Source organism: Lactuca sativa, chromosome 2, assembly GCF_002870075.4.
Source record: "Lactuca sativa cultivar Salinas chromosome 2, Lsat_Salinas_v11, whole genome shotgun sequence".
Taxonomy (NCBI): Eukaryota; Viridiplantae; Streptophyta; class Magnoliopsida; order Asterales; family Asteraceae; genus Lactuca; species Lactuca sativa.
In genome coordinates this window covers 67,690,390-67,717,209 of record NC_056624.2, presented here as the reverse complement: position 1 = coordinate 67,717,209, position 26,820 = coordinate 67,690,390, and the positions used below count along the sequence as shown (strand labels likewise).

The following is a 26,820-nucleotide window of genomic DNA, read 5'->3' as shown; positions in this document are numbered from 1 at the left end:
TCGATGAGTCGTTGCGCCAGGTGTTTAGCGCTGTTGTAGGTGATAGGGTTGGAGGCTAGGACATGCCCTTGAATCTGGGGTGACAACCCCCAAATGTACCTTTCGACCTTCTTTGATTCTGGGTTGACCATGGTAGGGCACAAAGCAGCGAGATCGTTGAACCTAGCTGTGTAAGCGACTAGGTCAGACCCGACCATTTTCAAATTCCAGAGTTCCTGCTCAAGCTTTTGCACTTCACCCCTTGGGCAGTATTCTTCCAGTAGTAGTACCTTCAGTTCTTCCCAACTCATGGCGTTAGCGACAGTGAGCGTCACTGAGTTCACATGGCTTTTCCACCAAGTGAGGGCTCGATCTATGAAGGTGCAAGCAGCGAACTTAACCTTGCTTGTTTCTTGGCACGAGCAGATCTCGAAGACAGTTTCGGTCTTTTCGAACCATTGCATTAGTGCAATGACTCCGCCACTGCCATTAAAAGTCTTTGGCTTCGAGTTGGAGAACTCCTTGTAAGTACACTCTCTAACATGGCCCTGGCCGGTGCCACTATTGGGATGATTCGTGCTGCTTCCTGTACCTCCATTGGCATTGGAGTTTATTTGAGAGAGGGCTGCTGCTACTGCTGCTGTGATAGCAGCCTGGACCATTGCCGGATCATAAGTTAGTGGTGGAGGTGGTGGTGGTGCCGTGCCCGGCCTGGGCCTTAAGTTTGGACGAGGAGGCATCTTGCTGCCCAAAAGAAAAATATGGAAGAAAATTATAAGTTTTGGCAGTTCAAAGTTGAATGATATTGAATGAACTTCTAACAGTTCTAGGAAGTTGAGTTTAATTGACACTATATTTTAAGCTTGAAAGTAAAGTTTGAATAGATGCACCAATGAATCGAACTATTTGCGCAAGATTAACAACGGTAAGAAAAGCGGTATACCCTTATATATATTAAACATATAGTTGTGTTACAGCGGGGTCTAGACAAAATTCCTTGGCCTCTCTAAAGGCCTCCGGTTACGGAAAATTTTAAAGAAAGTAATACTTTTATCCGAAGTCCTAGTTTATAACAAAATTTGAGAGTTGGGCAAGTACTACTTGCGGTGCGCCTTGCGTTTAGAGCTCGACTCTGTGTCGGACTGCTTCGACTCCATGAGGCGTCTGTCAAACGCAGCCTGTTGTTCTCTTAATTCTGCGAAGGCCGCGTTTGCTTGTGCTTGAAACGCTTCGGCGCGAATGTGGATGTCGTTCTGCATCAACTCTAGGCGGTTGATATCGGCCGTGTGAATTTGCACATCCACATTGATCTCTCGGATTCGGTTGGCTTGCACTCCAGATTGATAGCACTGGTTGGCGAGTTTGCCAACCATGACCGGAAGTGCGCGATCGGCTGATCCCCCGCCTCTCACGTCATAGAAGTCTCGGCACATGCCATAAGGAGGGCGTAAGCTTTGTTGTTGGCTCCAATGATGGAGGTGACTTCCCCACACTGGAGTGGGTCCTTGGAAATTTCTCACGTGGACAGGAGGTTGAATGGGTGGTGGATCGATCACTTCAGGTTCTGAGTCAGTACCGGAGTCATCACCCAATTCTATGGGTTCCTCATCCTCTTCTGGATCATCTTCGATCCATCCTCCGTTGCCTTGGTTGGGAAAGTAGGGGTCATTGGGGTGGTGAAATCCAGCCATTTGACTGTACGAGAAATAGGGTCATAAGAATTGAATAAAGTCGGAACATGCAAAACATGTAAGTTAGTTTAAATAGCAATTACTCCTATAGCATTTAAATTATTGTGTTTGATTCTAATAACGGTTTGGTAAGTTTTTAAAATTTGTTGTCCACTGCAGACACCCCTCGGCACACGTTAGTCGGCTCTCGGACAAATATAGTTGATCAGGCTATATCCTTCCCAGTTCCGATTACGTGTCCCAAGGCGTACCTGTACTGTACAACTCATTAATAATACTTCTAAAAATCGTATGTAGATGTGCAAGTAGCCATTTTAAATCTAAGAACTTGAACTACTTGCAACTTGTACAGTTTTGAAAACAAAAATGTTTTAGTTGACCAAAACAGTCCGTGAATGGAGTCCAACTTTTCTGATGTAAGCTGTTAGAAATATTTAGTTGTGTTCTTGATGATTTAACTTGTATTCTCCCCCTTAAAACATAGGAAAATATGAAAATGTAGGGGTATGAACTCACCTTGAGTGATGTAAGTGGGTGGATGTTGAAGGAGAGAAGTGTTCAACTCAAGAACACTTGAAGATGCCTAGAAGATTTTCAAGAATCAAACACCAAAGTGATGGAATTTGCGTAAGAATTCTATGATATGAGTAAAGGGAAGTGTAATAATCATACAGAGGATGAATTATACTTACCAAGAGTGTGAGAAAGCTTGATAATCAGCCTTGAATCTCGAAATATGAGTGAGAGGGCTTGAGAGAAAAGTGATGTTTGATACTTGGTGGAAATGAGGAAAATTTGTGAAGTGAAGAGTGAAAGAGGGTTCTCAAGCTCTTTTTGGACGTGAGTTTGCTGGGAAAATGAGTGGGGTAAGGCCTTGAGGTGACTAGGAGTAGAGAGGAGTACAAGGATTGGTCAAAGGAATGGGCATGCGGTGGTGGTTTGTGTCAAATATTATGGCAAGATCCACACTCCACCTCAAGATCTCACTTAAAAGATTTTATTCTCAAATAAATATTTTCATGAAAATATGCCCAAATTATTATTATTTAGGGTCATATATGGTAAAATATGATTTCTGGAGAAATCCCGCGTTAAAATAGTTAAAAACGGACTTAAAATGGAGAATTAGCCAAAAACCGGGTGAAAAACGTACAAAGTCTAGGACTGAAGTCTCGGTCATCAGCAGCCAAAACCGGAGTGCCTTACATCGCCTGGGTACGGTCCAAGGAGAAGGAGTTTGTCACACCCCCAAACCAGAACGGCGGAATCGTTCGGGGGCGGAGGACGTCATATTCAGTATCATAACAGTTCATAGAAAGGAAAGTACACACCACCATAATATAAATATGTTTGAAAAGTTTACATGATTGCAGGTGTTACATGTTTGCAAAAGAAATCAAATATAAAATGGCGATCCAAAATATGTTACTAACGCCAGTGCGTTAGTCTTCAGAAGTAGTTGCTACCTGGCTAGCGGTTTCCTGTGAATACAAGTTATTTCAAAGAAAAGTGTCAACATTTAAGTTGGTGAGTTCATAAGTAGTGTTTTGAGAAGATGTATGCCATTCGAAAGTGTTTGCATGTTTTCCAGAAAAACCCTTATTTTCCCTATAAAAGTATGAGATGCATATGGATGTTCATGATGTAAATTGCAACTATTTGTACCGAGAAAATCCCTTATTTTCCTATTAGTTGTTTGTTTTGTATACAGGAAAAACCCTTATTTTCCTGACATAACTGGCAGTCTTGAAGACCGAAAATTGCAAGCAAGCGACGTGCTTGTAAGTCGTGTCATAGTTTTACATAGTAAAGCTATACGAAAATCACCCTTATTAAATGAAGAGTAGTTTTAATGACTACTTGTTCATAAAAGCATAATACCATAATAATTGTATATCCGAAGAGTTTTATAACCATACTAAACATAATATGCCTGTAGCGACGTTCTTCAGGCGTCGTAGCGTTATGACAACTGTCACCCCAAAAGACGGACTGTAGCTAACAGTCAGGGCGCGGGATCATGACTTCCCGTATAGATCTATACACATTTGACACGTTCTCCGAACGGGAGACTCTGGTTATAGACAGGACTTGTAGCATTATTTTCTAATAAAGAAAGTAACGTTTGAAGATATACACGACTCATGGATTCTCAACTAAGTCCGTAATAAGGTAGTAGTTTGTATGCAAAGTTTAACCTCTTTCACAATGTTTGACAAAGCATAATCATAAGTTCTTTGAATGCATGAAATGACTTAGTAAAGAATGTTACCCTTGATATGATGTGTTTGTATGTAAACGTACAAATAAAACATATTTCTATTTATAAACATATTATATCCCAAAGAGGGTAAAGCTGTGTTGTGAGGGGTTTTGTATCTTAATAACTTCACAAGATAGTTAAAACAACAGTATGAAAAGTATATCAAAAGGTTAATGTTTCACACGAATTTAGTCATGTGTTAACTTGTATTCCTCCCCAAAAAGAGTATAAAACATTTAAAATGTATTTAAAGAGTGTTCAAAGGGGATATGAACTCACTTGATAGTTTGAAGATTGTGAGGTGGAAAACCGAGCAGAGTTTCGTCTCGGGAAACTGATTTTTCTCGGGATTCTCGGGAATCTCGGGAGTAGAATCGGCCTTCGGGACTTGAGCCAAAAAGACCAGAGCTTCGGGTTTGAACGGACACGGAAAACGAGGAAATGCTGAGAGAGAGAGAAGAGAAATGAACCCTTTCTTTGGAAACCCTCGCATTCTATTTATAGGAAGGCAGGTCTGCCTCGGTACGCGGGGCGTACGCTCGTACGCGCTGCGTACGCGTACGTCATGCATGACCGAAGCCTCGACTGCCTCGGTTCGGATGGGACGGGTTCTTGGGTTCTCGGGTCGGATGGGACGGGTTGCTGGGGAGGTGGGTCGGATGGGACGCCGGGTCGGACGGGTCGGACGGGTCGGATGGGTCGGCTTCCTCGGATATGGCGACGTGGACGATCCGAGGCCAATCCTCTCGGTTACGCGGGGCGTACAGGAGTACGCAGCGCGTACTTCGGAGAAGGACGCTGACTCCTCTTCGGATAATATCCGAATTTTGAATTAAATAAATAATTTATTTATTTAATAAACTTCAAAAATCCATATCTTCTTCATACGAACTCCGTTTTCGATGGTCTTTATATCCACGCGTAGGTGAGACTACGATCTACAACTTTCGTTTAGACTCCGTTGGCAAATTCCAAAAATTATTTTTATTATTTATTTTATAACTAATCGTTTTTAAGGAATTTCTTTGAAAAATCATAACTTCCTCATGCGAAGTCAGATTTGGACGTTCTTTTTGTGTACGCTCACGGTTTAATGTTATCTATGACTTTCATTTAGATACCTAAGGCTAAATGTTATCGTATTGAAACTTTGCGTTTTTCGTTTGATAGGTGTTGTCGGTTTTGACAGAAATCTTAGAATGGTCATAGCTTCTTCGCCATAACTCAGATTTTAGTGTTCTTTATTTATTTGGAACCTTTAAGACGATATCTACTACATAGCGTACTCCAAATCAGAGCTTTTGAACAATTCATTTATCGATGATATTCCCATTACATTCAAAAGGGGTTACAAGACTCGGTTTATAATGCCCGGGATAACGGGTTGTTACAGAGTTGCGGTCCGAGGAGAAGGAGCTGCGGTTCGAGGATCCTGATGCAAGCGTGGCTGCGGCTCGCTGGCTGCTGTCGGGCTGTGGCTCGTTGTTGCGGCTCGCCTGCTGCGGCTCGCACGCTGCGGTTCCAACTCAAGAGGGTTCGGCCTCTAAGAGGCTTTGGCCCTAGGGGGAGGTTTCGGGTCCTTTGGGGTATTTTACCCGTTCTAACCTCATTTTAAGCAATTTTTGACAAGTTTAAGGGTTGGGATGGCTCAAATGATCAAAATAAATCGAAAGGGGTTTTGAGAGAGATTTTGGGAGAGATTTTTCAACCTTGGAGAGATTTCTCATATGGAGAGAGATTTGGGAGAGATTTCACATACTTGGAGAGATTTCCCATACAAAGAGAGATTTGGGAGAGATTTGCCGTTCTTGGAGAGATTTCTCATACAAAGAGAGATTTGGGAGAGATTTGTCGTTCTTGGAGAGATTTCTCATACAAAGAGAGATTTGGGAGAGATTTGTCGTTCTTGGAGAGATTTCTTGATAAAGAGAGATAGAATGAAAACGATTGAGAGAGGTTTCATATGTGGCATTTGTGAGTGTTTGGCTTCGCAACACAAGGTCCGTAAGCCCCATTGTGCCATGTTTTAGGATCTTACACACTCCAGATGAGTATGCAACATTGTTTTATCAGTTTGGTTCATTGTTTAGCACTAAGGCTAAGGAAAAATTAAACACACGAATTTTCCAAATGATGTTTTCTCATTAAATAGTGAACTATACAGAAATTACATAACGTAAACCCTAATATATAAGGTTTAATTGACTTGACTGGTTTGTCTCGTTGACTTTGTTTGACTTTCACTTGACCCGAAATTGACTATTGTCACATCATCCCCCCATTAGAGGGAATTTCGTCCTGAAATTTACATTTGACAGGGACTTCATGGGTTTAGGAAGAGATGCGGGTATTTTTGTTTCATTTAATCTTCGCGTTCCCAAGTGAACTTAGGTCCTCGTTTCGCGTTCCAACGAACCTTCACTATGGGAATACGACTTTGTTTCGTTCTTTTGACCTCCCGATCCATAATCTGAACTGGTTCTTCCACGAAATGGAGACTCTCATTAACTTCAATTTCGTCAAGAGGTATCACGAGAGTTTCGTCAGACAGACACTTTTTCAAGTTGGATACGTGGAAGGTAGGGTGTACGTTATTAAGTTCTTGTGGTAATCGGAGTTTGTACGCTACAGGACCAATCTTGGCAAGGATTTCAAACGGTCCGATGTACCTTGGGTTTAGTTTCCCACGTTTACCAAAACGTATCATTCCTTTCCAAGGGGAAACTTTTAGTAGTACTCGATCACCGACCTGGAATTCTAAGGGTTTGCGTCGCTTGTCTACGTAACTCTTTTGTCGATCACGAGACGCGTTCAGTCTTTCCCGAAGTTGAACAATCTTTTATGTGGTCTCCCTGATGATTTCAGGACTAGTAAGGGTGCTATTAGGGACTTGCCCCTTAGCTAGCTGGGTATCCCCCACTTCAGCCCAACATAGGGGTGATCCGCACTTGCGACCGTAGAGAGCTTCGAATGGAGCGAATTTAATGCTAGTGTGATAGCTGTTGTTGTAGGAGAATTCAATCAGCGGCAAATGAGTATCCCATGCCTTCTAATGTTTGTATGGTGCGCTCGCTTTTCCTGTCGGCTTGTGGATGGTAGGCCGTACTCATGTCTAGCCTAGTTCCCAAGGATTTTTGTAGGGACTGCCAAAATCGCAAAGTGAATCTACTATCTCGGTCGGAGATATTGGATATTGGTACACCATGCAGTCGCACAATCTCCTTGATGTACGTCCTGGTGAACTTGTCCATCTTGTCGGTTTCCTTTATCGGCAAGAAGTGCGTAGACTTGGTCAATCTGTCTACGATTACCCATATGGTATCAAGCCGACCTGAAGTCTTAGGTAGCTTGGTTATGAAGTCCATGGTTATCCGTTCCCACTTCCACTCAGGTATATCAGGCTGTTGTAGTAGTCCTGAGGGTTTCTGGTATTCTACCTTGACCTTGGCACAAGTCAGACACTTGCCCACATGGGTAGCAATCTCAGCTTTCATGTTCGGCCACCAGTACAACTTCTTGAGGTCTAGATACATCTTATCCGAACATGGATGGATGGAATATTGTGTCTTGTGTGCTTCGTTCATGACAACCTCTCGGAACCCACGAACTTTGGTGTCCAGATCCGGTTCATGAGGTAGCGAGCTCCGTCCTCCTTGACTTCTAGGTTTTTATCCATCCCTCTCAATGCCTCACCCATCATGTTTTCTGGTTTCAAGGCTTGACGTTGAGCTTCCTTGATCTGTGTAAATAGGTGCGAATGGATCATCATTGTTAGTGACTTCACCCGGCGACCCGAGTATTCTTTTCTTCTTAGGGCATCGGCTACAACATTAGCCTTGCCCAGATGATAATGGATTTCGCACTCATAATCGTTCAGTAGCTCTACCCATCTTTTTTATCGCATGTTGAGTTCTTTTTGATTGAGGATATGCTGAAGACTTTTGTGATCGGTGAAGATGGTGCACTTTGTGTCGTAGAGGTAGTGTCTCCAGATCATCAAGGCGAACACTACTGCTCCCAATTCGAGGTCGTGGGTGGTATAGTTAACTTCGTGGTTCTTAAGCTGCCTTGACGCGTAAGCGATAAACTTCCCCCTTTGCATGAGCACACAACTGAGACCTTGATTCGAAGCATCGCAATACACCACAAAATCATCAGTTCCTTCTGGAAGAGACAAGATCGGTGCGCTGCATAGGGCTTGTTTTAGTGTCTGGAAGGCGGCTTCTTGTTTATCTTCCCATTTGAACACCACACCTTTCTAAGTCAGGGTGGTGAGGGGCTTAGCAATCTTAGAGAAGTTCTGTATGAATCTTTGGTAGTAGCCTGCAAGTCCTAAAAATTGTCGGATTTCTGTTGGCGTTGTAGTTGCTGACCAATTTTCAATCGCCTTGATCTTTGAGGGATCCACGTGTATTCCTTTCTTGCTTACCACGTGGCCAAGGAATCCCACTTCTCAGAGCCAAAATTCGCACTTTGAAAACTTAGCGTAAAGCTTCTCGGCTCTTAGAGTCTCCAAAACTAGTCGTAGGTGTTGCCTGTGCTCTTCTTCGCTCCTCGAATAGACCAAGATATCGTTGATGAACACGATAACGAATTTATCTAGGAAGGGTCGGCACACTCGGTTCATCAAATCCATAAACACCGCAGGTGCGTTGGTTAATCCGAATGGCATTACTACAAACTCGTAGTGCCCATAGTGAGTTCTGAATGTTGTCTTGGGGACATCTTCTTCTTGAACTCGCAGCTGATGATAACCCGACCTCAAGTCGATTTTTGAAAAATAACTTGCTCCCTGAAGTTGATCGAAGAGGTCGTCGATTCGGGGTAGGGGATATCGGTTCTTGATGGTAAGTTTGTTTAATTCTCGGTAGTCGATGCACATGCGAAATGATCTGTCTTTCTTTTTCACAAAAAGGACTGGTGCACCCCAGGGTGAAAAGCTTGGTCTAATGAACCCCTTGCTCAACAGTTCATTCAACTGGCTGGACAGTTCTTGCATCTCTATCGGTGCTAGGCGGTATGGAGCTTTGGCAACGGGGGTAGCTCTAGGAATTAAGTCGATTCGGAATTCAACTTGTCATTCGAGTGGCACACCTGGCAGGTATTGTGGGAATACGTCAGGGAACTTGCATACTTCTGGAATTTCTTTGATGTCCTTGACCTCTTGTTTATTGTCTACGATGTGGGCTAAGAATGTGTGGTATTCCTTTCGGAGGTACTTTTGGGCTTTGACGCAAGACATGATTTGCAAATTTGCACTGGGTTTATCGTCATAGATGAGAAGGGTTTCGCCGTTTGGCAGATTAAGGAGAACGGCCCTTTCGTAACATAGGATGTCGGCACGATGAGAGCTTAACCAATCCATACCAATGATGATGTCGAAACTTTTTATGGTGACAGACATTAGATCGATTTTGAACGAGTGGTTATCTAGAGTGAGGGTACACCCTAAGTATATATCATTAGCGCGCTCAACCTTTCCGTTTGCCATTTCTACGATGTATAAATCTTTTAATGATTGGGGATTTTGCTTAAGTATATGTTTGAACTGGTGACTTACGAAACTTCTTTCTGCCCCACTATCGAAAAGTACGCATGCATAAGAGTTATTGAGGAGGAACGTACCAGTAACCACCGAGGGGTCCTTGACTGCTTCTCCATGCCCTAAATTTAGGACTCTTCATGTACCCCCAACATTAGTGTTTCGTGTTTTTGGGCAGTTTCTTTTGAAGTGCCCTATCTCTCCACATCCGTAGCAGGTTTGACTTGCTCCTGTGTTGGCGGTCGGGGCGACTTGAGGGGCGGATTGGGATGGTATTTTACAGATTCGAGCAGTGTGCCCCTTCTTGCTGCAATTACTACAGTGCATTTCCCGACAAGCACAGGTGTGGTGGAAGTTGCATTTGTTGCACTTGGGACGAGTTCCCGCGTATTGCTTCTGTGGGGCTGGAGTGGATGGACTAGTGGCAGCATGAATAGTGACAGTTTGTTATTTCTTGGCGGAATCTGGTGTCGACTGTTTCTTTTTGTTACTCCAAAACTTTCTCTTGTTGTTCCCCCCTTTTGTTTGGTCGGTGGTGGCTATCACGGTACCACGGCTAGCCCTGTGATCGATAAGTTGTTGTGCCAATTCCTTGGCACTCTCAAAGGTAGTAGGTTTCGAGGCTAGTACACTGTCTTGAATCTGGGATGACAGCCCCCAGAGGTATCGTTCCACCTTCTTCTCCTTTGGAGTGACCATTTTTGGACAGAGGAGTGCTAGGTCATTGAAGCGGGCAGTATAAGTTTCAAGATCTATGCCCGACATTCTGAGGTTCCAAAGTTGTTCTTTGAGTTTTTGTATTTCGCCCCTCGGTCAATACTCCTTTAGCATCAAAGCTTTTAAATCCTCCCAGCTTATAGAGTTAGCCACTGCAGGAGTAAGTGACTTAACTCGGCCATTCCACCAAGTAAGAGCTTTACCGGTGAAAGTGAATGCAGCATACTTGACCTTGCTTGCTTCGCGACAAGCACAGATTTCGAAGACTGCCTCGGTCCTTTTGAACCATTGTACCAGTGTGATGATACCCCCGCTTCCATTGAAAGGGTCGGGTTTGCCATTCGTGAAGTCTTTGTAAGAGCACTCCTTCGTATGCCCCGTGCTGTCCCCATGAATTGAATTGGTAGCTCCGGATCCAGAACCACCAGAACCATTTGTACCCATTTGCGACATTGCTGCCACCACGGCTACCGTTATTGCAGCCTAAAACATCGCAGGATTAAACTGCGGAGGTGGTGGCGGAGGGGGCGGTGCTGTGTTGCCAGAAGGCCTTGGTATTTTCCTTGGTGGCATGGTTCTGTCATAATTTAAAAAAAATGACCAGTCGGTAAGACTTCAATAGTAATAACGAGTCGAGTGTTACTTGTTTCATCTCATTTGTATTTTTATCACGATTTTATTATTTGTAAACTATTTGTGTTATCAGGTTATGAAGTCCAGTGCCAAACATTCAATAAAATAAAATAAAATGCATGCCAAATTCATTGATAAACTTTGAGTACATAATGTTTTGGGGAAAATTTGACCTCATAAGGGTCTACATTACATCAATGCAAAAGATAGTTTTGACAGCAGAAAAGCCCTTTGAATAGTGTAGTCACTTAGTCGCAGGGTCAACCTACATACAAAAGAGTAGCACCAACGCGTACTCATAAACTTATACTACAAAGATGTGAGAATAGTAATGAGTTCTAATCACGATGATCCTTCCCTGATGGAGACTGGGATGATGTCGATGCGCCCTGTAGTTCTGCCAATCTTCGTTCGGCTGCGACCATTCTCTCTTCGAGTGCCATGTACCTTTCCTGATACTCCCTTGCTTCTGCTCGAGTAGCGAGAAGGTCCTGAATGAGTTGGTCTCTATAGTGGGAGTCTCGTTCCAGGTCTCTGGTGCAAGCAGTGGTAGACTCTACGATGGCACTCAACTCTCTGACCTGATCGGTCGTCGTCCTACCACGATCATCCATACTCGCTATCCGCTGAGTCATGAAGGGGAGGGCTCTATCAGCCGGTCCACCGTGGATGAGGTCGTAATAACCTCGTTGGTCGCCATATGGTGACCGCTCGCGTTGTTGTCGGCTCCACCTTTCGATCGTTGTTACCCAACGGGGCTCAGGTCCATTGTATCCAAAGCGGTGTGCGGGCACCCTCGCGATGTAAGGAGGGTTGAATACTTCCGGTTCTTCTTCAATTTCATTCTCAACCATGACTATATCATCGTCTTCCTCCTCTTCTTCTTGTTCTTCATCTTCCTCCTCTTCTTCTTGTTCTTCCTCTTCCTCCTCTTCTTCTTGTTCTTCCTCGGATTCCTCTTCGGGTTCCTCCTCGGGATCCTCCTCGGGATCCTCTTCGATTTGTTCTTCGGGTTCCTCTTCAATCCAGCCAGCATTTCCATGATTGGGAAAGTATGGGTCTCCTAGTAGATGAAATCCTGCCACGTCGTCTGCACGAGAAATGGGGGGTAAGAAGCACATAACATATAATAATAATAACATTGCACTATAGCAATATACAAATACTCCTATAGTATTTTAAATGTTTATATTTGGTTCTTAGAGCATTCTTTGTAAGGTGAAGTTAGGTTATTACATTTGTCGCCCATTACGACTATCCCCCAATATGTGTTAGGTTATCAGGCTATATCCTTCCCAGAACTGATTATACATGCTAAGGCATACTCGTAGTGTTCAACTCCTCCTCTTTCACTTTATGTTCTCCTTAGTTATGACACTACACGAGTACGTAATGCATGTAGGTATACTTTTAAACAAGAAACTATTCATTTTCTAAAAGTATAACCCGTTAAAATGTTTTAAAATCAGAGACTCTTAGTCCCAAATGTGTTTATAGTTTGTATATCTTATATTGTTTGATATACTTAATTCACTATAAACCGTCCTCTGATACCAATCTGTCACACCCCCAAACCAAGGATGGCGGAAACGTCCGGGGGTGGAGGACTTCATGTATAGTATCATAACCACAATTGCAATAGTAATTTAAGCAAACACAACCAACATATATATAATTAAAAGAGTTACATCATTGTATGAGTTACATGTTTCCAAATCAATTACAATATGTTAACAAAACATGAAATGTTGACGCCTTAACGTCCTATCCTCAAAATGCACTTTGGTACCTGTTTAGTGATTTCCTGAGAATACAAGGTGTTTGAAAAAATGTCAACACAAAGGTTGGTGAGTTCATAAGCATTTGTCTTCAAACTTGATAAAAGTCTTTCTCTTGTAAAAGTCATGTTTGTTTCAGAAAATCCGATATTTTCCTTAAAATTTGTGTAATGTAGTCTTATAACCGAAGACCAAAATGTATAAGTAACCTCTCTTACTAATAGAAAATAATATGTGTTTAAATCGACATAAACGCGTTTGAATTAAATGAAATTCCCGTAAATTCTTATGTTTGTTAATACTTTCTGTGAGTTCATTATAACCATGCTATGACCTAGTTGGCCTGAAACGACGTTCTTCAGGCGTCGGAAATGTTTATGACATTTGTCACCGCAGACCTGTCGGTCTAACTGTTGCATACAGTTAAGGTGTGGGTTTGTCAAACCCAATATAGATCTATATAAAACTATCACGCTCTCCCTCCAAGAGACTCTGGTTACAATACAGGACTTAATGGTAAGTGTGAAGCGAATGTCTCACAAAGTCTTTAACAAATTTACGTGTAATGTAATGAAAATCCCCTATTGTATAAATGTACAACTTTTGTATGAGTGTATTATGTAGTGTATCATAAACCATACCTATTATAGTTTATCAAAAACAAGGGTAGTAATGGTAACGTACGTAATCTATATTCAACGTAGTTCGTTCAATTGTTTGAGTAAAATGGATGTACTTTGATTATAACAATCGTGTTATCCTTTATATTTCATATGTATATCTATATCAAAATCCATTTATTAACTGATGCATGTTCATATACCAAGATAAAATATCATTCTTTTGTAATAACATACATTCACATAAGGATATACACCTTGCTCAACATGATACAAGGTGAAAATAATATGTTAGCATTTTTCTGTTGGTAACAGCTTCGATCACTGTTATTAGAAAATTTAATAAAACTTCATAAAAGATCCAAATCAGAATCCGTAAATTCTGGGAGTTTGGATAATGAGTCTAGTTTGTTAATAAATTTTTCCATGACTTTTAGTGACCTCCAACTTAGGTGAAAATGTCCATAAACACAGACTGGTCCGGTTTGGTCCTTGAAATGATAGGCAGTTTTGAAAAAATCACCATAAATTGTATAAAAATCGTATGTAGATGTGCAAGTAGCCATTTTAAAGCTAAGAACTTGAACTACTTGCAACTTGTACAGTTTTGAAAACAAAAATGTTTTAGTTGACCAAAACAGTCTGTGAATGGAGTCCAACTTTTCTGATGTAAGCTGTTAGAAATATTTAGTTGTGTTCTTGATGATTTAACTTGTATTCTCCCCCTTAAAACATAGGAAAATATGAAAATGTGGGGGTATGAACTCACCTTGAGTGATGTAAGTGGGTGGATGTTGAAGGAGAGAAGTGTTCAACTCAAGAACACTTGAAGATGCCTAGAAGATTTTCAAGAATCAAACACCAAAGTGATGGAATTTGTGTAAGCATTCTATGATATGAGTAAAGGGAAGTGTAATAATCATAGAGATGATGAATTATACTTACCAAGAGTGTGAGAAAGCTTGATAATCAGCCTTGAATCTAGAAATATGAGTGAGAGGGCTTGAGAGAAAAGTGATGTTTGATACTTGGTGGAAATGAGGAAAATGTGTGAAGTGAAGAGTGAAAGAGGGTTCTCCCGCTCCTTTTGGACATGAGTTTGCTGGGAAAATGAGTGGGGTAAGGCCTTGAGGTGACTAGGAGTAGAGAGGAGTACAAGGATTGGTCAAAGGAATGAGCATGGGGTGGTGGTTTGTGTCAAATATTATGGCAAGATCCACACTCCACCTCAAGATCTCACTTAAAAGATTTTATTCTCAAATAAATATTTTCATGAAAATATGCCCAAATTATGATTATTTAGGGTCTTATATGTTAAAATATGATTTCTGGAGAAAATCCCGCGTTAAAATAATTAAAAACGGACTTCAAATGGAGAATTAGCCAAAACCAGGTGAAAAACGTAAAATCCGAACTCTAGGACCGGAGTCTCGGACATCAGCAGCCAAAACCGGAGTGCCTTACATCGCCTGGGTGCGGTCCGAGGAGAAGGAGCTGCGGTCCGAGGATCCTGATGCGGGCGTGGCTGCAGCTCGCTGGCTGCGGTCGGGCTGTGGCTCGCTACTGCGGCTCGCACGCTGCGGTTCCAACTCAAGAGGATCCGACCTCTAAGAGGCTTCGGCCCTAGGGGGAGGTTCCGGGTCCTTTGGGGTATTTTACCCGTTCTAACCTCGTTTTAAGCGATTTTTGACAAGTTTAAGGGTTGGGATGGCTCAAATGATCAAAATAAATCGAAAGGGGTTTTGAGAGAGATTTTGGGAGAGATTTTTCAACCTTGGAGAGATTTCTCATATGGAGAGAGATTTGGGAGAGATTTCACATACTTGGAGAGATTTCCCATACAAAGAGAGATTTGGGAGAGATTTGTCATTCTTGGAGAGATTTTTCATACAAAGAGAGATTTGGGAGAGATTTGTCGTTCTTGGAGAGATTTCTCATACAAAGAGAGATTTGGGAGAGATTTGTCGTTCTTGGAGAGATTTCTTGATAAAGAGAGATAGAGTGAAAACGATTGAGAGAGGTTTCGTATGTGGCATTTGTGCGTGTTTGGCTTCGCAGCACAAGGTCCGTAAGCCCCATTGAGCCATGTTTTAGGATCTTACACACTCCAGATGTGTATGCAACATTGTTTTATCAGTTTGGTTCATTGTTTAGCACTAAGGCTAAGGAAAAATTAAACACACGAATTTTCCAAATGATGTTTTCTCCTTAAAATAGTGAGTTATATAGATATTACATAACGTAAACCCTAATATACAAGGTTTAATTGACTTGACTGGTTTGTCTCGTTGACTTTGTTTGACTTTGACTTGACCTGAAATGACTATTGTCACATCTATAGAGACGACAAAGCATACCTATAGAGACGACATGTCGTCTTTGCAGATGCATCAACCACGACGGAACACCGTTGCTGTAGCGTTACTGTTGCCCACTGTGTATCCATCTATGGAGACAACTAATTGTGTCTATCGTTGCATCTATGGAGACGACAAGTCGTCTCTATAGCTGAACTTGTGGAGACGACAAGCTGCTTGTATAGATTAATGTATAGAGACCACACGTCGTCCCTATAGCTTCATCAAAGGGGATCAACAAACTTACAGTGACGAATCAGAATAACGCGACATATCGTCACAAAAGGCTACCAATTTCAACAAGTTTTTTAGTGACGACAATCAAGATCTATTGCGACGGGGCTATAGACACAAAAGTTATAGGGACGACATGTCGCCTCATAAACCTGTAGAGACAACTTTTTGAACCTATAGAGACGACAATAGTCGTCTCTATAGCTCTCGTTCAGTCGTTTGTTGTAGTGTAATAATGAAAAAGTAGAAAAGAAATTAAGTGATTACGTGTTTCAATAAAATGCTGATATTAACTCAATTATTGGACACCTTTTAGATTGGATGCCATTTTCCAGCACACATGCCCACAAATTAATACCCGTTTGACTTCTTTCCATTCATTGAATCTCTCTGTGTCCCAGCATCTCATATCTTATCACTTCCTCTCTTTCTTTCACCATTCATCCACTCTGCCTCTCTCTTCTCTACAGTGAAAATGGCTGAAGCTTTAGTTACTATTGCTGCTGAGGGGATACTGAAAAAGGTGTTGTCTATTGCTGCTGGCGAACTTGCCATTGCTTGGGGTTATGAAGAAAAGTTGACCAGTCTTCACAGAACACTGGAGCTGATTCGTGCCAAGTTACACGATGCAAAGAGACAAAAGGGCACAGAGGCTGTGATGGTGTGGCTGAAGCAGCTAAAAGATGTTGTGGGCGAAGCTGATGATGTGTTGGACGAGGTTCATTATGAAATGTTGAGGCGTCAGATAAAGAAACGAGATCAGGTGGCTAGAAAGGCATCGTGCCTTCCAAGCTTGAAAAAGTTTTCATTTCATAATGAAATAGGTCATAAAATCGAAAAAATCAATGAAATGTTGGATACGATCTATACACAAGCAAATGGTTTAGGACTACAAAACGAACGCCCTGTTGACCCTGTTCCAGATCATCTCTATCGAGAGACTATTCCACATTCAGAAGAATTCAAAATTGTTGGAAGAGATGATGATGTACTACGTATCATACAGCTTTTAACCCAATCAAGAACGGAAGAAAAACTTACGATTGTTCCCATTGTGGGAATGGGCGGTATTGGAAAGACAGCTTTGGCTAAGTCGGTCTACAATGATGAAAGAATCGAGCACCATTTTAATGTTAAAGCTTGGCTATGTGTGTCAGTTAAGATTGACATCATAACTCTTCTTAGAAAGATCTATGAATCTCTTGCTGGAAAGAAACCTCAGTCGGACTCTAAGGTCAATTTAATCAAAAGTCTTGAAGAGGAGTTGGGATCAAAAAGATATTTTCTGGTCTTGGATGATGTTTGGGTTGAAGAGAGGACATATTGGGAAGAGTTTAGGAGATGTATGCTAGGTGTAAACTCACAAAATGGAAGTGGCATTCTTGTCACTACACGGAAGCTTGAAATCGGAACAACCGGAATGAAGGCTGATTTATGTCATTTAAAAGGTCTTTCTGATGATCATTGTTGGGACATCTTTAGAGAAAGAGCGTTTGTGGCTGGCACGTCACAGTCTCCAGAACTGGAGGAGATAGGCCGCCAGATTGTAAAAAAGTGTGATGGTTTACCATTGCTATTAAATGTAATAGGTGGCATGTTGGCAAATTACCATGACAAAGAGAAGTGGTTGTCCATCAAAGATAGCAATGTTTGGGATCTAGAAGAAGAAAGGGATAGAGTTCAAAAGAGTTTGGAACTGAGCTTTGATAATCTTCCCAATTCTATCGTCAAGCAATGCTTTGCATATTGTTCCATCTTCAAGAAAGATAAGGTGATGAAAAGGGAAGAACTGGTCCAACTTTGGATGGCTTTAGGATTAGTTCAAGCAGACGAGGAAAAGAACAAGGAGATGGAGGATGTGGGAAATGATATTTTTGAAATGTTGGTAAGCAATTCGTTGTTCCAAGATGTTGAAAGGGATGAGCTGTATGGTCACATCACTCATTGTAGCATGCATGATCTGGTGCATGATCTTTCGGTATCACTTTCAAAACATGAAAGCCTACGTCTGGTGGATGTGACAGATGCTGATATTGCATGTATCCCTCAGGTTAAACATCTCTCTTTTTACCATGAACTGAATGACGATGATGAATTCAAAGCCAAGGTTTCTATGTTCATTGAAAGGAATACAGTGGCTAGAAGTTTGAAAACATTGTTCATCAAAGGTAAAGTTGAGAAGAAATTTTCATTTCAACCATTAAAGTGCATGCGAATCCTAAAGCTCAATGGATGTGGGACAGAGAAGATAGACGACTCAATTGGAGAGTTGGTGCATCTCAGGTATCTTAATTTGTCAAATACCAAGATCCGTGTTCTTCCAAAATCTATTGGGAAACTATACCACTTGCAAACTCTGAAGTTGCAAGGTTGTGATGATCTCAAATTTCCAGAAGCCATGAGAAATTTGATAAGCCTGCGGTATTTCATGTGTGATGAAGATATTCCCACCTATGTCCTGGGACAGTTGATTTCTCTTCGAAAATTGTCTTCCGTCAAAGTGGTTGGAAGGAAGGGACATGGTATTGAAGTGCTACGCCATTTGAATAACCTTACTAGAAGCCTCTGTATTTCCAATTTAGAAAATGTTAGGAGCAAAGAGGATGCTGTCAAGGCAGACTTATCTAGTAAGAAAAATTTAAACAAGATTGAATTCATTTGGAGTGAGTACGACAGAGGTGCCAACAGAAACGACAAGGAAGTATTGGGAGGCTTGCAACCCCCTGGAGGTGTGAAAATATTGACTATTAACAATTTTTGTGGGGACAATTTTCCGGAATGGGTAATGAAGATGGCAGTAAATATTGATGGGAAATGGATGCCACTTGACAAGCTGGTGAAGATCAGATTATCTGGATGTAGTAGCTGCCTCTCTCTTCCGACGCTTGAGCATCTACCACATCTTCAGCATCTTTGGTTGCAGAATATGGACAGCTTGACATGCTTAAGGAGCTCTGATGTTACCGGATCAACGAAGCCTTTGTCTCCATCTTTGAGATCCCTCCACCTATACAGTATGGAAAGACTGGAAAAGTGGATAGACAGAGAACCCAACAGCTCAAAAATGATATCGCCTGTCCTCGAGGCCTTGTCCATTTGGACTTGCCCAAAGATTATTCTATTAGATGAATGCCATCCCCATCCTCTTGTTTTCTTAAGGATTTGGGACTGCACAGGTCTGGTGTCCATTAAGAGCTTACAAGGCCTCACATCTCTTGAAAATTTACTGATCGATGATTGTCCTAGTCTTTCAGAAATAACCAATCTGCCCAACCAGTGTTATTCTTTGAATACTTTGCATATTACCAAATGCGGGAAACTGACTTCCTTGCCTCAGAAAATGTTTGACTGTTTTGCCTTCTTAAATAAGTTGGAACTCGGTCCGTTCTCAAAGGAGCTGGATTTTTTCCCGAGTCTCCAAGGCATCCAGAAGTTAAGGAACCACCTTCACTACTTGGAACTAAGAGGTTGGGATCATTGGGAGTCAATACCTGAAGAAATACAACACCTCACCTCAGTGTATTGGTTAGAAATAGATGGATTCGGAATACAAGAACTGCCCATGTGGTTAACCAACATGTCATCTATCCGATATTTGAGCTTCTATGACTGCAATCGGCTAAACAAAGAAACAGTTAGACGGGGAGCGCCACGGGAATCAAATTTTGTCAGATTAAATAATGAAGTGTGTTAATTAATTAGTTATTTGAGTCTGTTGATTATAGATATGTTGTATCACTCAATAAACTATCTTGTAAGTTCTAATTTTCTCCTCCTTTCTGATCCAATTGTTTGCAGACATTTGTCTTGTTCAAGTATAAGAGACAAGTACAAAAGATGGGTAAAGTCCAAACATTTTATAAATTTGATACTAAATATCCCCAAAACTCTTCTCTCACTTCAAAACATATAGCTACCGATTTTTAATCGCAATTGATCGACGAATTTTGTAACCTTCAGCTGCACTTAGCATTCTTTCATGATTCATCGTTTGAGTAATTCATTGCATGATGGCTCTGGTCCATTGTAACTGATTTGTACTATACGACTAATTTGTTGTGTTGAAATATACCTTGTAATGCAATCTTAACAGTGATTAAATGTCCATGTTATTTGTGTTATTAACATGTAAAGGTTTATGCAACTGAATTAATGTCAGGTAGTCATAAAGCTAAAGTTTAAGCTCTTGGCATGTTAATCTAAAGAACTTGAGGGCCACATAATAAAGCAGAGGGGCTGATGCTGTCAAGTGCTAAAAGTTGGAGGTGTCTAATGATATCGATGTGTACAGTCGACAGTCGTATTGTATGCTTCTTTATATGTTATAAAAGATAAAGGAAATGTGCAATATAGATTAAAAATTATAGTTAACAAACAACAACCCTCAACTTTATACCAATTAATTTCAACATGATTAAAAATTATAGTTAAGAAATAACAACCCTCATCTTTATACCAATTAATTTCAACATGTGTTTGTAGGTTTCACCTCAATTGCTTGGACCTTTTAGAACAGAGCATTCTTTCTCTTGTTATAGTCAAACTCACTCCACCGATAAACATTTCATCAATATATGAACGTTTGTATGTCATTCATTCAATAAACCAACATTGTAAGACTATACAAAAATGCTTACAAAAAAGAGAATATTTGTAAATAAAAGTTAACATTAGTAAATTTCAATATAAACTAAGAGCACAAGCTAGAATATCTTGTCAAATTACTTTTTGGTTTTTATCAATTATTTTATGTAATTGTCATTTAACATTTTATACCTTATTTAGATCATTATAAAAAAAATATCATGCATTTGGAAACATTATCATATCTTGATCAGCATCAATGTTTAAATTTTTTATTACATGGTCTCATGTATATGATATTAATTAGGTTGTGGTTTCCTTTTTAATCTTACAACTCCAGCCTTCTGCAACATCACAAATTATAACAACTGCTATTTAACTAAAATGTCATATGATCTACAAACAAATAAAAACAATGAGTGCTTTAATAAAATTTTACGATTTTTAGCAACCAATTTAGTAAACAATAACATAAACTTGTATCAATATGAATAATGGCTACACACATAGGCAAAAAACTCCAATTTTGTTGCATACATTGGAAAAAAGATGCAACTTCACTACAAAAATAAGTGTTTTGACATCAAATAGAGCCGATTAAAGAAAAAAAAATCATCCCAAATAGGCATGAATGAAAAACCATATTCTAGAAACAGTTGGGTATTTATTCAATGTTTAAAACTGCAAACTGAAAGTTAAGTTATCTTTATCTTTGCCAACATGATCTTGATCCTGTCAAAGTCATTTCACTTCTTCTGGACAATTAGCTTTTTTCTGCAAGAACTGCTAACCCACTTGTTCTTAGCATCCGCAATTAATCCATATTCAGGAATCTAACAACCCACAAGCTCAACCTGTCAGCTGCAACTACAAGAACATATCAATCAAAAAAGAGAACATCATAAAAAGCATTCTGGACATGGCTTCTTCCATATAAAGAGACCCATTTACCACACGTTTTAACAATATCAAGTGTCCTTGGAAATGTGCTGAGCAACATAATTTGTTACTTTCCAAAACAATTTTTTAAGCATCCTCCTGCTGACTTGAACATGGTAATGATCAAATAACTAAATTAATCTAGCTCTGTAAAATTCAAAATGTTGGGATTTTGCAATAGCCAAAGGGCCTAAAAATGAAACATGGTTGCAACAGCCAGAGTACAAATTTCCTTCCTGTAACAAATATAAAACCGAACATAATCATGTGAAAATACGAATTACGGCTTAACAGTATAATGAAATCACACAAGACAGAGGTATATTGTGTAAGAAGGAAATCTATTTAAAATAAATAAATAAATAAAAATCACATCATTCAACTTCGAAATACCCTCACTCTCAATCACGAAATTAGACTCCCAAAATCAGTCACGACATCCAAATGTCTAGTAAAATTGGGAACAGGGAGAAAGGTCTTACATGATTCTCGATGAAATCTAAAGATGAAAATGAACGATGTCTAACACATTTTTTTCGATGCTCAAATGCCTTATCTGCCTTGATATCGATTTCGTTTGATTTCAGTACCCTTCTTTTAGAGGCAGCTCTCATTCGCGACTCTGCTGGACTAACCATCAACAAAAAAATTAAAAACAATTCACAACGAAAATCTACAACTAGAAGATCAAATCAAAATTTGGTTGCCGGAGGTGAACGCAGCACCGAGGATGAGAAGGAAGCACCGGACGTGGGATCGCCGAAATCGCCTGAGAGCTAGGGCTAGAAGGTTAAGTGGAACCGTGGAAGTGGAAGCTGTCCTCGTTTTCAAAAAAATAAATGAGTAAATTACAGAAATGGTCCCTAAGATTTTGTCAAAATTCCAATTTTCATCCCTAAATTTAAAATTTGATAGGTTACAATTTACTCAAAATAAAATAAAATAATAAAAAGCAAGAAAATTTAAATTGAAAAATTTTCAGAAAAATCCTAACACTTTTAGAAAAGTTTCATTTTGGTTTCAAATTTTGTTTTTGAACAGAAAAGTTCTCATTATTTTATTTTGACTGAAATTAACAATTTTTTTCTTTTAATGGAAAAATACATATTATCATGTAAAATCTAATAATCAGGATTATTTTATTCGAAAAACAAAATTTTGTATTGACGTGAAACTTTTCCTAAAATATTGGAACTTTTTTGATAATTTCGCATTTAACAAATTTCAAAAAAAAAAAAAAAAAAAAAAAAAAAAAAAAAAAAATAATGTGATTAAAGGTTTTATATTTTTGAGAAATTTTTTAATAAAGTCATAAATTTTTTTAAGACAAAAATCTCAATTATTTATTTAACTTTTTGAATAAAAAATCTCAAGAAACCGGTTAATTTATTCACTTTATCTCATTTTGACCTATTGAACAGCTCATTTGATCAAATTGTTAATTTTTTCCAAAATAATGGGACTTTTCTATAAATTTCGTTAAAATTTGTATATAATGTATAAATATTTTTTTTACATATTTATGTATTTTTTTTAGTTTTTATATGTATATGTTTACATATTTTTATTTACTTTAAAGGGAAATCTCTAATAAAGTCTTAAAATTTTGGTCTGGTTTACGTTTTAGTCATCAACTAATTTTGTTTACGAAAAAGTCCTAAAAACCGGCAAAAGTTTGCATTTTAACCCTTTTTGACTAATTGGAACCGGTAACAAATTAATTTGGGACTATTTCATAAGTTTACCCAAATTATTGGGACTTTTCTGCACAAAAAAATATTAGGGCTTTTCTGCAAACAAAAAACCTGATTATTATTATTATTATTATTATTATTATTATTATTATTATTATTATTATTATTATTATTATTATTATTATTATTATTATTTCATTAAAAATAAAAATAAGTATACTGTTTTTTAAATTTATTATTATTACTATTGTTAATAATAATACATTTAAATGAAAAAAAAATATTAAAGACGTTTTTTAAGGTTGAAAGTGGAACGGATGGTGATGTTTTAAGCATTGAAATCATGAATGTATTTTTGTATATTGTTTAATAAAAAGTAATATAACTTGTTTTGCTTTATTACACTATATCTGCTATGTTTCAAAAAAAAAAAAAAAAAAAAACACATGAATAAAGTAATGAAAAAGACCAACACATATATTGGTAATTCAAATACTTACACATATAGCACATACTCACTATTTATAAACAATTTGAAAAATCGGTAACTTCTTTAAATTGTTATGTGTTAATATTTTGACTTAAAAAACAATAATAATAAATGTGAAATGACCATATACAAAGTTAGAATATACAATAAGACATTCATGATTTCAATGCTTAAAACATTAGCATCCTTCCACCTTCAACCTTAAAAAATGTCTTTAATATTTTTTTCATTTAAATGTATTATTAACAATATTAATAATAACAAATTTAAAAAATAGTTTACTTATTTATATTTTTAATAAAATAATAATAGTAATAATAATAATAATAATAATAATAATAATAATAATAATAGTAATGTTTTTGTTTGTAGAAAAGCCCTAATATTTTTTTGTGCAGAAAAGTCTCAATATTTTGGATCAATTTATGAAATTGTCCTAAATTGATTTGTTATCAGTTACAACCAGTCAAAAAGTGTCAAACTGCAAACTTTTGCCGGTTTTTAGGACTAAAACGTAAACTGGGCCAAAATTTTAGGACTTCATTGGAGATTTCTCTATTTTAAATGTATAAACGTTGGGTTTTTAGGTTGTTGTATAACCCGTTTATTTTTGAAACCCCATTTGCTATTTCTCGAAACTTCGAATTTAGTTGATGTTTCATACGGTAGTCGTCACCTTTTTCTACTCTCGAAAGCATTCTAAAATGCGAAACCAAAAATGGTCTCCCGGTTGTGCGTTTCCTTGAATCGAATCTTCAGAAATGTCAGCCCAAGTTGTAACCAAAACTAGCTCTTCGTGTGGAAGTCATGCAGTCGGCTTTTGTCTTCCCGGGTGTGCGACACCCTCGTGTGCTTGTTTTTCCCTTTACGTCTTTGTGGGGTTGGTGTGGGTTGAGTTTCGGGAACCATCTATTCTTCTTCCGAGTCATCCAACTCGTCGACAAGTTGGCGTTGTTGGTGGGTTTGGGTTTGAGTTTGAGTTTCGGTTTGGGGTTGAGGTTGATTTGACGATTGTTGATCCGGAAACACAACAAAGTTTGAAAACATTTGCGGCGAAACATTTGGAACTTGCATCGGGTAATATTTTCCAGCATTTTGGTATTGGAATTGTAATGGGGATTGAATGGGAGCATCGAGTTGGGGGCGATAAACTTCTTGTGTTGATAAATCAATAGCAAAAATGTTTCGAGAATGGATGTTTATACTCGAACCATGGCTTTTTTTTCCATTGATGAAGTTGGGGTTTGATTATCGGGATTTTTTTTTTGAGAAATAAATATTTATTATTTTACCGTTGAAAAACGATTGTATTTCAAAAAAAAAAAGAAAAAAAAATTAAACACCCAACTATTATTTAAGTATTTTTTACCAACTATTATTTGTGTCATTTTGTATGTTGTTACGAAACATCGTTTGTAAATAATAAAAATGAAAGTATATCGTAAGAAAATTAATACAAATAAAAATATAAAAAGAAATTGTTTAAGGGAACAAAAGCATAATTTTTAAATATACTAAAGGACCAAAATAAAAAATTACAAAATACAATAGTTTAACTTTAAAATTATAAGGATAAAAACTGTTAAATAAAACTATTAAAAGAAATATATATATATATATATATATATATATATATATATATATATATATATATATATATATATATATATATATATATAAGAAAACATGCTATTTTCAGAAACAAAATCTTAATTTCAAAAAAATATATATTTTAAAACTTGTATTATATGATTTAAAAATAGGAAGTTGATTTGAATTTTAAACATACATGCTTTGGAAATAACAACCGTAACTACTTTTCACAAACTCATTATATATATATATATATATATATATATATATATATATATATATATATATATATATATATATATATATATATATATATATATATATATATATATATTGTAACACCCAAGATTTTGAAAGCTAAGAAAGTAAAGGAAACCCTAAATTTAGGAGGGACTCGGCGAGTCCAATGAGGAACTCGACGAGTCCGAGCGGGATCCGAGTCGAGGATTAAGTGACCAACTCGGCGAGTCGGCCAAGGCGACTCGGCGAGTAGGGTCTGTGCGAGGAAAACTTTAAATCCGGGGCTTGGAGCCTATTTAATCGCCTCATTCTTCTTCCTAGGGCTCCTTTACTGTCTCTCACACCCAGAACGCCGCACCCTGAGCCCCCATTGTGATCATTCATGCTTTTGGCCATTTTTGAGTGATTTAGAAGAAGAAGAAGAAGAAGTGGGAACCTTTGAAGCATCAAGGAGTGGCTTTGGATCCGAAGTTTGGGGATCATTTCAGAGCACTTGAAGGTATTAAGTTGTTTCTCTCCTCCAGATTTTCCTTGGTTATGAGTTTTGGGGCTTTTAAGCCATGTTTATGATCAATCTCGAGCTTGAGGTCCAGATCTGAGGTTGCTACCTCAGATCCATGCTTGTTTCGGTTTAGAATCCCGTAAAGTATCAGTCATTGAGTGGATTATGGAGCCTCTTGGTCTTAAACCTTAGTTTATGGTGCATTTTGCCTAGATCTCCTTCTCTACACGTAAAGTTTGCAACTTTACGTGAGGAGTAGGCTTGGGAAGTGTAGATCTACGGTTTGGAGTCCCTGCATGACTCGAAAGTCCTCTGCATGTTGTGGAACCGAATGGACTCGGCGAGTCCTTCGAGTGGACTCGGCGAGTAGCTTGAAGATGAGGAGGAACTCGACGAGTGGGATGAACAGCTCGTCGAGTCGGATGATGATGGGCATGAACTCGGCGAGTTGGATGAACAACTCGGCGAGTTGGTTGGAGATTGCCTTGTGCTCGGCGAGTCTGTTATTGGACTCAACGAGTTAGATTGAGTGGTCCCAAACCCTTCGAGTTAAGACTCGAGTCAGCGAGTCGAGCCAGGACTCAGTGAGTTGATCAGGTTAGGATTCGGGAATCAGTAGACTCGGCGAGTCAAGGGCTGACTCGACGAGTCAAGTCGCGATTAGAAGGACTTTGAGCATAAGAACTCGGCGAGTCAATAAGTGGACTCGGCGAGTAGGGTTGACCTGGAAGGTTGACTTTGACTTGGACTAGAGTTGACTTGGTTGACTGCCGGGGTCAGTTAGACTAAGTGTTGCATTGATATTGATAGCTCGGGAAGCTAGTAGAGCCGGAGTTCAGTGAGTGGTCAGGCAGCAACTAGTGGGATCATCAGCAAGTTCAGCCAGTATAGGTGAGTTTCCCTTTGTATGAATGGGTCTACGGCCACAATGCCGGCCCATGTAGTTATGAGTAGAAGACCTGGG

The 26,820-nt window shown here is 38.9% G+C and overlaps 1 protein-coding gene and 1 long non-coding RNA gene across 2 annotated transcripts; one reads left to right on the top strand and one right to left on the bottom strand.

Annotated features, from left to right (window-relative positions):
• Positions 1 to 16,182: 16,182 nt before the first annotated feature.
• Positions 16,183 to 19,579, top strand: LOC111875939 (putative disease resistance protein RGA3). The gene has a single exon (XM_023872467.3). It carries the CDS (start codon positions 16,290 to 16,292, stop codon positions 19,506 to 19,508), a length of 3,219 nt encoding a protein of 1,072 aa, XP_023728235.1. The 5' UTR covers positions 16,183 to 16,289; the 3' UTR covers positions 19,509 to 19,579.
• Positions 19,580 to 20,853: 1,274 nt separating this feature from the next.
• LOC111875938 (uncharacterized) lies at positions 20,854 to 22,549 on the bottom strand. The gene is made up of 2 exons (XR_006187963.2): positions 21,350 to 22,549; positions 20,854 to 21,265 (listed from the first exon to the last, which is right to left on the bottom strand). It is a non-coding gene; the product is annotated as an uncharacterized LOC111875938 (long non-coding RNA).
• Positions 22,550 to 26,820: the final 4,271 nt, after the last annotated feature.